We start from the raw sequence: 11628 nt of genomic DNA, 5'->3' as shown, positions 1-11628 counted from the left end.
GTCTGGAGCTATGTGGGTTTCTTGTTTTGTTCCCTATCTTGAACCGATGGGGGCCCTTTTGTTTTTTATTTTGTTTTATTCTTCCAGCTGAATCTCTTCAGCCTGCTTGACAATTTCTAAGACTTAGTGAAACAAAAAAAGGAATACAAAGTATCTCAGTAATTGTTTTATACTGATATCCCATTGAAATGATGTTTCGGAAATACTGGGTTAAATGCTAAAATTAGTTTCACCTCTTTATTTTTTAAATTTAGCTGCTAGAAAATTTGAGTCAATGGCTCTCATTATATTTTGATTGGACAGAGCTGTTATAGATTGGTGAGAAAAAATTGGTGGTGGGGAAGAGGGACTCACAGGGTTTTATTTTGCCAGAAAATAGCTTTAAAAAAAAACTATTTTCATAGTTTTATTGCCATAGTTACAAGGACATTTTAACACTCCAAAAAATATATATACCCATAATAAAAGACCTTTAAATTGAATAAATATAACTCTGTGGAAACTCACTGCATTGTCCTGATTTTTCTCATATTACTTCAGGCTGGGGAAAAATCCCTCAGATTGATGAGAATGGTATTTAAGTACCATTCTAGGAGGGGATAACTGGCTAATTTGTGTGGGACCTTGAGAGGCAACCAATCCAGGTAACAATAGTGGATGGGGCTAGTGCAGGTGGGTTTCTTTCATTTCTTTTCTTTTGCTCTCTTTTCTTTTCTTTTTTCCGTTTATTCCTCCCTCCCTTCCTTTCTCTTTCTCTTTCTCCTTCTTCTTTTTTGGTTCAGCAGGTGTTGAACTCATCTGGTAGCCTATGTTTTGTAGTATCCCTGTGGCTTCTTGGCCCACCCTCCCTTCCCACACCCAAATAAGGGAAGGATGTGGAATACCAGAGTCAGAGTATAACCAGAAGAACCAAAGTAAACAAATACAAATTTATTCTTTTCAAAGCAGAATTCCAGGGAGAAAGGAAAAGCACCACGGTGAGTGGCAATCAAAATTAACCAGTTTGTTCCCAGCTCCGCCCCTTTGTCCCAAACTTTTCTAGACTCGTGTGCCACCCCTGCCACCTCCCCCTCCCCTGGATCCTTTCCCCGCTTCCATTCCCAAGACCAGTTCTTGCAGCCAGCAAGCAGCAGGGCAGGGCTCCTCTCTGGCCTCAATACTGCCCTGGGGACAGCAAGGACATTCAGCAGCCCCCCCCCCCCAAATGCAGCAGCTGTGGGAGGAGATGGAGGCTGGGAGCTGAGCCCTGTCCTTGAACCTGTCCCTCTCCCACAGCCAGTAGTGTTAAAAGAGTAAGGATCTTAAGTATTCCTTTGTTCCCAGGGCCAGATTTTTGCAGAGAGGCCTAGAGATAGAGCTGCCCTGCTGAGCAGCTAAGTCTCCACAACCCTAGGGCAGGACCCCCAGTGTCTCCCCCAGGATGGTTTATCTTAAGGCAGCTTACTTTCCTGACTAGCTGTCACCCATGTCAAGGGAACTTTAATGGGATTCTTGGCTCGAAATGGTGTCAGAGGACACAAGTCAGCCATTGAGAATGCATGTTCAAGGAATGTTCTGGCATGAAGCTGGATGTGGAGCCCAGGTCCCAAACACACCCCTCAGGCAGCACAGGTATTCCTGAAAATGAATCTGGGGGGGGGGGGGAATCTCCCAGCACGGGTCTCTGCCTGACCTCAGGGTGTCTCATTACCATGGCCTGCCAGCCCAGTTCCTGGAGCCCAAGAAACTCAAAACAGGTTTCTCTACAGGGATGTATTTCCAAAGTTTGGGCCTTGAAGGAAATGCGCACTTGAGAACCTTGATCTCAGCCTTGCCATCCTGGAGGAAAGGGCATGTGTCTTGCCTGGTAGGGCCCTCCTCAGAGAACCATACAACAGACAGCTTGATGTTCTGCCAGTCAGCCTTTTCTGACAAGTTCCCAGTCAACATGACCCTACTCTGCTCTCGGAGCAGAGCCCCCTCAGAATGGCATTTTGGCCTCTGTCAGATTCTGTCGAGAGTCAATCATCTCTCAAACCTAACTGTTCCCTGATACTACTTGGCAACCACCCCAAACACTCACATTCCTTCATACTGATGCTGATCTCACAAGTCAGAGGTTTTCTTTAGGCTGCCTCCCTGGAAACTCCCTCTACTCCTGCTCCTGCACAAGGCCCTAAATTAATGCAACATCACAAAAAATACCTCCAGGAGACAAACTACATGACAGATGCCTCACAACATGCAACACACCTCAGTAAATCTCACCCTCATTTGGATTCATGGCGCCCAAGGATCCCTTTACCTCACCATGGGCAAATGGCCCACACAATGCTGCAGAGACTGTCACTGGACCCTTGAGTGACATACTCACCTCTGGTACACACAGGACCACACACAAAGTGTCAGCGGCCCCATTAGTGAGAATTCAACTCTTACTCTGCTGCTTCAGTTCACCTACAGCACAAATCCTACATAGCAAGATCTACATCTTCCCTACCATGCCTAGCCCACTGCAGTTGCCACAGGCCCTCAGCAGCCCAAGATCTCTTGGCTGAGTGGGGGTTATGGAAAAGGTTTTCTAGAACTTCCCTGGTAAAAGATTGTTTTGTAACATCTGCCCTCCTAAGGCTTAGGCAGGATATGCCTCAAAGACCCTGAGCTCTCTGGCCTATAGCAAATTTCTTCTATCCCTTTCTTGCCCACAAACTAGGCCCCTACAAATATAACCTCCTTCCACCCCCATCCTCCCTCACCCCTGCCTTGGACAGATGCCCATGCTCTGTGTCTGATGCCTGCCGACTACCTGTTCACCATACATACAGATACTCAGTCCTCCCATCCAGAGTCTTCATGAGCACTAAGGCAGACGTCTGATTAGGTCTGATACCTCAGACCTATGGCTTAGTGCTCCCTGGCCATTCTAGAAATGAAGCAATCCTAGGCTTCTGGACCCAAGCTGATGCCCCCCTTCCCCTGCAGCAGATAAATCTAACTTCCTAATAGTTCTAACCACTGGCCCACTACTTGATTATAACAGAGCACTCCAACTGTCTCACACCCTCCTGACCTTGGTGGCAGCCACTGCTTTCTTTAAGACCCTGAGCCAGACTTAAGAACTAGAAGGGGCTGGAGGGTGTTCTCTGGGTTGTAGCCTCGCAAAGGCCAACAAGAGCCCATCTGTTCCTTCTTGTCTGCATGGGATGAGTAGATGCTCTAGGCAACTGAACCATTGTTTAGGGGAAACCCAGGAATAGTCATCCAAGGCCCAGGTCTCAAGGGAACAAGATTTGGAAGGAGTGAAGAGAACAGAGTGACTCTTCCTGTTAGATTCCACTGTGGCCACAGGCTTCTGTGGCTTTGGTCTTGAGGACAGCTCACCCCAAACATGACTGGAGAGACATCCTAGGGGAGCAGCCAGGATGCATCTCTCCGTCCAGCCAGAGGCTGGGGCTAACAAAGAGCAAGGCAGAACATTAATCCTTTAAGAGCTTTAGAATTTAATGTGAGTGAGGCCAGGGGGTACTGCTGTACAGTAGATCTGCAGGATAGATACGTATGTATATAAACCTAGGCAAATTAAGTAAATCGCAGGGCTCTAGGTTATAAAGCTCCTTTTGCAGAAAGCTGCCTAAGTGGGCTCCGACTCTGTGCAAATTTCCCAAGCCCACTCCCCCCCCTACCCCCATCCCCTGCTATCTACTCTGAATGAGTTTCTGGATAAAGGGATTATGGTATCTGTAGCCCAAGAAGAGTTAGTTTACTTGGAGGATCGGGTTCAGCTTCCAGAGTTAGAAAGACCAGTTTTATGCAAAGGAAGGCCTTGCTATTGTTTGGGTGGAAAGTGGTCAGCTTCCTGATTTGTGGCCAGCGGCTCCTAGGAAGGGACCCCTGTTTCAGGTCGCCACTTGCATCTGCCTTATGATTGGCCAGGGACAATCAGCCACCTCCGCTGATTCTACCTGAAAAAAGAAGGGGCCCAGCCTGCAAGGGTGTGGGGCAGTCACACTCCTCCAGGCTAGTAGTGGCTTCCCCTTCCTCACCCAAGGAGAGCAAGACCCCCTTGCCCAGCAAGCTGCTGCCCCTACTCCAGGGCTCTAAGGACAGACCCAGAAGAGCTAAGGGTGGCTTCAGCTAGATTCCCAGAGCTACTCAGCTGGTGTCTCAGGATGCTGAGGCCTTCAGGAAGGAGGAGGATTGGGGAAAACACTAAGCTCATAAGTATGTCTTTAATGTTCCCAAAGGTACAGTAAGTAAGAATCTGAATGAACTCTTCCCCCACCCACAACCCTTGAGGAACGTCTGTCAGCGCCTGAGGCAGAAAGAACTGAAGATATTCGGAGGGGAAACAACATCTAGGTAGCATCAGGATGGCCAGAAAGATGCCATCAGAGTAAAGTTATATGTCACATGCTGCCCGAACATTTTCAGGGGCATTTTTTGGGGGGAAGGTGTCTTGGGGGATACCCTTCTGCCTCCCTGAGTTGGGAAGAGAGGAGGGCTAACCCCTGGAGATTCATAATGCTGGAACCCTGGGGTCGTGAGGCTTCCTTATGTCCATAATGCTATGGAGAAGGGAAAGGGGCTAATGGGCACTGCTTAGCTCTGCAAGACAGCTTCTCTGCTCCCCATCTGAATGACCTTCAAGTGCCACTTGCATGGATGCAACAGAAACATATGTAAGGGATTGGTCTCAAACTTGAGGATTAAAGGGCACATTTCTAGAGTTGGAGGAACCATGCCTCTCCCTCCCCCAGCCCTGAAGCATCCTCCTCACATACGAGCAGATCCCTGCTCCTACCCAGAGCTCAGATAACTCTGGCTGAGGAATGTGGGCCAGAAGGGTTGGGTGAAGGCTGAAGGAAGACTTGGACCAGAACTGGAGAGGGCTATGGATTATAGGATGGGGATCTGGCTCCCTCAAGAGGCCAACAGGGTGTTGGCAGTCACATCAGAACTTCGCACGCTGGGGAAGGCATGGCGGAGCTTCTCCATGATGTCCTCCAAGCACAGGCTGACATCTTGGCTCTTTGACCCCACATCATCTAAGTTGGAAAAGAGAGATTTGTGGAGAGAACTAGAGAGTTCCTGCTGAGGGCAAGGGGCTGAGGTGGGAGGCTGCGCACTGATGGACAACGCTACAGCATTTGAGTCTTCTCAGCACAACGCCTAGCACATAGGAGGTGCTCAGTATACATGCATGTAATAAGCAAACAAATGCAGTGGTCAGTAAGCCCATGATCCGTGATGCTAAGCTCAGAGCCATGAGGAGAAACCAGTCCCAGCCCTGGCAGGACCTTGGGCAGATCTGGGGCAGGATGAAGCCATGGAGGAAGGGGATGGGCGGGGCCCAGGGAACTTACCTGCAGCCTCAGTATCTGGAGTGGTCTGTCCTTTCTCCTGGGGGTGACTGCTTTCTGACTGCTGCGGAGAGGAAGCTAGGGACGAACCTGCAGAGCCATTGCCATCTGATTCGGTGGGTGGCTAGCAAGAGGGAATGCATGACTTGAGTGGCTTTGCTTTTCTGACCTTACTTTAACAGACTCCTGAACTTAGAAGTGGTTTTAAAGACCTCATGCCCATTCCTTTGCCCTGGGACTTGAAGAAGTTTCTGGTAGTGTCCCAAACAGTGGCTTCCCCTTTGAAGAAACTTTTTGGAATATTCAGTTACCAGTTACCTTCTTCCTTCAACAACATAGGTCAAAGGCTCCCAGTTCTTAAAAGGATGACGCTATACCTAAAGGTCTCTTGCTGTCATCTCAGCTATAAGGAAACTAGTTAGAACTTGGCTCTCGCTGAAAATAGAGAGTTGCATACCTGATCCTCAGTTCATGATATAATATATGTTAAGACCTCCAGGAATTCATCTAGAGGCCATCCCTTGGAAGGTCCAGGGGAGAGGCATGGGGTGGTATTACTTGGCACATATAGTGATAATACAGTTGGCCCTTGAAAAATGTAGGGGTTAGGGGTACTGACCTCCACCTCTGTGCAGTCAAAAATCCACATATAATTTTGACTCCCCCAAAACTTTACTAATAGCCTACTGTTGACCAGAAGCCTTACTGATAACATAAACACTAAACAAACATACAGTTTGTATGCATTATATGCTAGATTCTTACAATAAAGTCAGCTAGAGAAAAAAAAATGTTATTAAGAAAATCATAAGAGGGTGTCCGGGTGCTCAAATGGTTGAGTGTCTGACTCTTGGTTTCGGTTCAGGTCATGATCTCGGGGTTGTAAGATCGGGCCCCAAGTCGGGCTCCCTCTTAAGACTCTCTCTCCCTCTCTGTCTGCCCCTCTCCCTCTCTTTCCCTCTATTAAAAAAAAGAAAAATAAAAAGAAAATCATAAGGAAGGGAAAATGCATTTATAGTACTCTACAGTAAAAAATCCACATATAGGGGCACCTGGGTGGCTCAGTCAGTGAAGCATCTGCCTTTGGCTCAGGTCACGATCCTTAGGTCCTGGGATCCAGCCCCACATCCCCACATTGGGCTCCTGCTCAGTGGGGAGCCTGCTTCTCCCTCTGTCCCTGCCCCTCCCCCCTCACACACGGGCACGCATGTGTGTGTGTATGTACATGCTCGCTCTCTCTCTCTCTCAAATAAATAAAATCTTTAAAAAATCTGCATATAACTGGACCCACACAGTCCAAACCTGTGTTGTTCAAGGGTCATCTGTAATAGGTAACATTTACAAAGCATTCACTACAATCCTAGCATCATGCTAAATTCTTTAAATACATTATCTCATTTTCATTTGCAATTCCACGAAGTTGGGAAGTTATCCCCGTTTTACAGATGAGGGAACTGGGGGTAAGTGAGGCCAAGTAAATTTCCTAACAACTGGCAGTCACAGATTGGCTGAGCCACATTCATACCCAGGGCTCTAGAGCTACACTAGGTCACATATATGAGCTCTCCAAGAGGAAAGCAACAAATAGGAACAAAGAGCCCCCTTCCTGGCCAACATCTTTCTCTCACCCAGCACGTCCAAACCTTCTCCTCTCCAGCAAACATCACAGCAGCGAAATCAAGGTTTTGGATGATTATTTGGGCTTTGTTCCCTTGATACCAGATTCCAGCGGGTTGTGGGGAATTGAGCGCTCAGACCTCTTCCTTCCTCCGCCTTCCCTAATCATTGGCAATCAGTCAGTCAGTCGTCAGCCCAGTTCTCTTCAGAAAGTCATCCAATAGCCACCGCCAAGGAGGAACCAACTGTTCCTCTGCTTGTGGCACCACCCCCAGTTCCTCATGTCTCTGGAATTGGTGGGGGGATGGGCATCTCTAGTCCTTACTCCCCACCCAACCCAGGCTCACCTGCAGGAGCAGTTCCCTTAAGCGCTGCAGCTGGGACTCCAGTTGCTTATTGTGATCCTCTAGGATCTGCATGCGTGTCTCCAGGCGGCTCTTGTGCTGCCGGAGGATCCGGGCCTCAGCCAGCAGCTCCTCATTGCGGGGGTCCTGTGCTACCTCTGCAGAGCCCTCAGCCAGGGTGGGGGCCTCAGCAGCCTCCTCGTGCTGCCACTTCAAGCGCTTTAGCTCTCCCTGGAGAATCCTGCCAAGGAGAGAGGAGCCATGACCTTGGGCCCTGACAAAGTACTGACTGTCCAGCTCCAAGATGTCCCTTTATACTGAGCGCTGAGCAGCCCCTTTGCTGACCCAGCCCCACCCCCACCCCTGCTGTGTTCAGTTGTGCATGGCCACATCCATTCTTCTCCAGCATGCACGTCATTTCCTTTGCCATCCTTAGGCCTCAGAGCAGAGAGAACTGACATTTCATCTAACAAATATCTCAGGGCTTTGATGTGCTGCTTCGGGGATTAATTCCGACCTTCAAATTGTGTAGAAACACAGTGTGCAAATAAGTGAGGCATTAGGGCCACTGACTCACCTACTCCATTTTTAGATTTTTAGATTCCAGTGGAAGCCAAACAAGAGATCACCCATCTTGCCTCTTCTGTCCACTTACCCTCCTCTTTGACCCCCTTTTGAACACCCCTGTTGAGTCATCAAGAAACAGATTCCGAAGAGAAGGTCTACTTTGCGGAACATTGTGTTTGATTTGCAACAGAATCGCTCTCTCCCCAGTGCTTCCCTGGGTCGACCCACTGCTGATCCAACGCAGTGTTTCTCAAACTATCTGTAGGTGGGGGTTCGTTCAATCACTGTGGACCAATAAGAGGTCCAAATGTCTATGGCTATGACTAGTACACAGCTCATGTCATTCATAACTTGCCACACAAGTTCAACAGCACTCTAACAGATCTATACCTGATTCCATGAAAAGTCCATTAACTGGGTGCCTGGAAGACATGGCAATGTCGAGTTGCTATACAAGTTTCTAGAAGCTGACATTCTACGTCTGTATTTATCTTGTCTTGAACCGGTAGCAAACACTAGGCAGAGCAGCCCTGTTCTAAGGACTTGCCACTCCAGATAGTCTGGGGGCCAGCAGCATGGGCATCGCTTGGGAGCTGGCTAAAAATGGAGAACTTGGGCCCCATGCCAGACCTGTGAATCAAAATCTGCATTTTACCCAGCTTCCTAAGTGACTTGTATGCATGTTAATGTTTGAGACGCACTGGTCTGAGCAATACTTTGGGTTCTAGCAAATGCCCCCAAAGTGGCTTGGACCCTTTGACACAGGGCCCTACTAACACCTGTACTTTGTGGAGATTAATGTCATCCTTGTAATCTTCACCTTCCCCCTTGCAGTCCTCAAATACTTCATGCAATGTCACCCTTCTCTTGTTTTATTACTTTCAGTGAGTGATAAGTACCTCTTTCCATTTCAAACACTGAAAGTTCCTCGAGGGCACAGACATGCATTCACTCTTCTGTATTCTCTGTGTTTGCACTCTCTACTTGCATCTACTGGGTACTTGAAAATATTTGGGTTGGGTTGAAAGGATTCAAATAATGATTAGAATAGCTAGCATTTATTGAACCTTTACAATAAGCCAGGTACTGGCTAGCCCATTTATATGCCTGAGTTCTTTTGAAATTCACAAATTATGCTAGGAGGTAGGATCCTAGGGACCCTATTACCATCATTCTTATTCTGTAGGTGAGGAAATGGAGGATCACCAAATGGAAGTCGCTTGTTCAAGGCCACACAGGTGGGATGTGGAAGTGTCCAGACTCGAAATTAAACTGTTTGACTCTCCAACCCACACAGAACTGTGCCATCACCACACCCACCGGTTCTCATCCTCCAAGTGCGCCAGGATTTTCTCTAGCTCCCCCTTGCTTTCTGTGGCCATGCTGCCTGGGGCCTGCTGTCCAAGGCCAGGCTCCCGGTCTGTAATGGGGCTGGAGTGCCGTAGCAGGTACTGGTCCTCATCTCTGTGTGGGTGTGGGGAGAGAAACGGAAGTGGCTAGGCAGTGAACCAAAAAAACATCTCAGGGCATGAGTTCTCAGCTCCCAGCTCAGGCTCCAGGAGACAAAGGCTGGAAGATTCACTTCTAAGTCACAGAGAGAGGGAAAGTCTATATATTCAGGTTTAAGAGGGATGAAAGTGTTTAAAGGTGGCAGAGGTCATGGTTGAGGATAGAGGAGGGAGTGTTTTCAGGATACTGGGGATTCTGGGTTCTACCTAAGCAATGGGCCAGTCACCTCCCAGTCTGTGCTGTTCCCTGACCACTTCTTCCTTAGCTTCCTCACCCCCAAGGGTACTCACTGCCTAAGTTCCCATCAGGGCCAGCTTGAGCCATTGGGCAGTAGCTCCTAAGCCCTCTAAGCTTGCTAGAGACCTCTCTAGGGATAAGGGTCCCTTCTCTAAGCTATAGCAGCAGGGAATTTCTCTGGTCACACTTCGGTCCAGTCCACAGTGTCTCCCTGGGGTGTGGCACTGGACAGGGCTTTGAGCAGAAGATAATGGCTCATTTCTGCGACTTTAGATGAGGGCACATTCTTCTGCCTTCAGAGTTAGGCAGGGAAGGACAGGCTCTTGCAAGAGGAAGGGACCTGGGCAGATGGCAGCTCAGTGGATAGAGGGCTTCTATTACTAAACACTGTGCCCAGAAAGCAGCCTTCCTTCCTTGGGGCCTCAAGGACCCTAACAACCACATGTCCCTCCCCTTGAGGATACATCCTTCCCAAACAGTAGAAGAGGGATCCCAAGGAGAACTATTCCTGGCAAATAAGCAGCTGTGAATACTTACATGCTGTCATCTGGGGACAGGCTGTCATTAAAGAAGGAACAATTCTGACTTTCCATCTCAGCAAGCCTGAGAAGAAGGGCAGGAACAGAAAGGAATGCAGGATGTGGGGCCTGCTTTCATCTCAAGGACTCAAATCCCACAGCAGGATTATCAGCTTCAGGGGCTGCCCAACCACCTCTGAGTGTGGGGTCTCGCTGGCTGCCACATATCCCACCGTGCACACCCCCCTGGTCTTGACTCCATTCTCTTTGCCCTCACTGAAGACCCCCTCCCCCTTAGACTCTTTAAAATCTCCCTCCCCCAAACCTGGCAGTACCTGCTGGCAAAATGCTCAATGCGGGAGTGTGTGTCAGCATGTGGCAACATCGGGGAAGAAGCCAGCCTAGAAGAAAGCCGTGGACTCAGAGGACCAAGGAATGGGCAGCGGAGCTGTCTGTTTCCTTGTCACCACCCTCTCTAAGCACCACCCCCAACACTGAACTAGGCAGATGGGTAAGAGTTGATGGGAACTGGACATAGAGACTGGATTCTAATCTATTTCTAGGGCCAGCTCCCTAGTCAGGTCCAAGTTGACTTTCTCTGTTGCTAGTCGGGTTTGCCTCGAACACCCCTCTAGCCCATCTAGGGGGCTTGGCCCCTACACAGGGCAACCCATCCCAGCTCGGTAGGGCCCCCAGCCGCCCACCACCCCCCCCAGCCCCTGGTACTCACGTCTCACTGTAATCAGCCTCCAGTACCGACTGCACAGGCAAATAACCTCGCTGAGGGTGTTTGCTGAAATAATGCTTTGAGCGGAATTTGTTCTTTAAGGTTGTGGCAAAGTCCCTCATGTTCTCGCTGGATGTGGTCTAGGGGGATATAGGGCAGAGGGACTCATCCCAATGGCTTTGGGATGCTGGGGAAGTGGGGAGGCCCCCTAGAGCAGGGAACATGACGGGTCATCTACTCTTACTCAGGCCTACTACCCCCCACTCCCAGAGAAAGGCCGAAAAGGATATACTGCCAAACTGTGAACACTGGTTGCCTCTGAGAAGTTAGACTGGAGAGGTGGGGGTGAGACTTTTGTTTTTGACTTTATACACCTCTACAGAATTTGAATCTTTTACAGTAAGTATAAACTTGTTAATTTCTAAAATATCTTGATATAATTCCTGGGGGTGTAGAAGATGAGGAGGAGAAAGAGGATTATCAGTCTGCCATCTAAAGCTAGGTTTCTCTGTATGTTTATTTTGAAATGATAATAAAATAAAAATAAAGGAAAAGCCCCCTGCTCCCACTGGGTCACACACGTTCCTGTGATAACACACTCTGGAAAAGAGATGACGATGTGGAGAGATGGATTATGGAAAACCATGTTGAAAGATTGGGACTTTGAGAGCATCTGTAGGGCAGAAAGGGATAAAAGAGTTTGGGGAGTAGAGCCCACTCAGGGAGCTAACTTTGGAGCTATGGGTCCGGAACATAGCAGAGAAGAAATT

At 48.7% G+C, this 11628-nt stretch overlaps 1 protein-coding gene across 4 annotated transcripts in view; it reads right to left on the bottom strand.

The window, feature by feature from the left end:
* Nucleotides 1-943: 943 nt before the first annotated feature.
* Nucleotides 944-11628, bottom strand: part of DRP2 (dystrophin related protein 2) — a 31884-nt gene continuing 21199 nt past the window's right edge. For all 4 annotated transcript variants that reach the window (XM_032330904.1, XM_032330905.1, XM_032330906.1 and 1 more), the window contains 7 exons: nt 10862-10998; nt 10467-10532; nt 10151-10216; nt 9188-9331; nt 7304-7541; nt 5343-5463; nt 944-5024 (listed from right to left, as the gene is read on the bottom strand). In XM_032330904.1, the coding sequence (XP_032186795.1) occupies nt 4900-5024; nt 5343-5463; nt 7304-7541; nt 9188-9331; nt 10151-10216; nt 10467-10532; nt 10862-10998 (897 nt within the window). In that variant the 3' untranslated portion in view covers nt 944-4899. The remainder of the gene's footprint in view (nt 5025-5342; nt 5464-7303; nt 7542-9187; nt 9332-10150; nt 10217-10466; nt 10533-10861; nt 10999-11628) is intronic.

This window comes from Mustela erminea, chromosome X (assembly GCF_009829155.1).
Source record: "Mustela erminea isolate mMusErm1 chromosome X, mMusErm1.Pri, whole genome shotgun sequence".
In the NCBI taxonomy this organism is placed as follows: Eukaryota; Metazoa; Chordata; class Mammalia; order Carnivora; family Mustelidae; genus Mustela; species Mustela erminea.
Note: the sequence above shows the minus strand (reverse complement) of the source record. Positions and strands in the feature narration are given on the sequence as shown.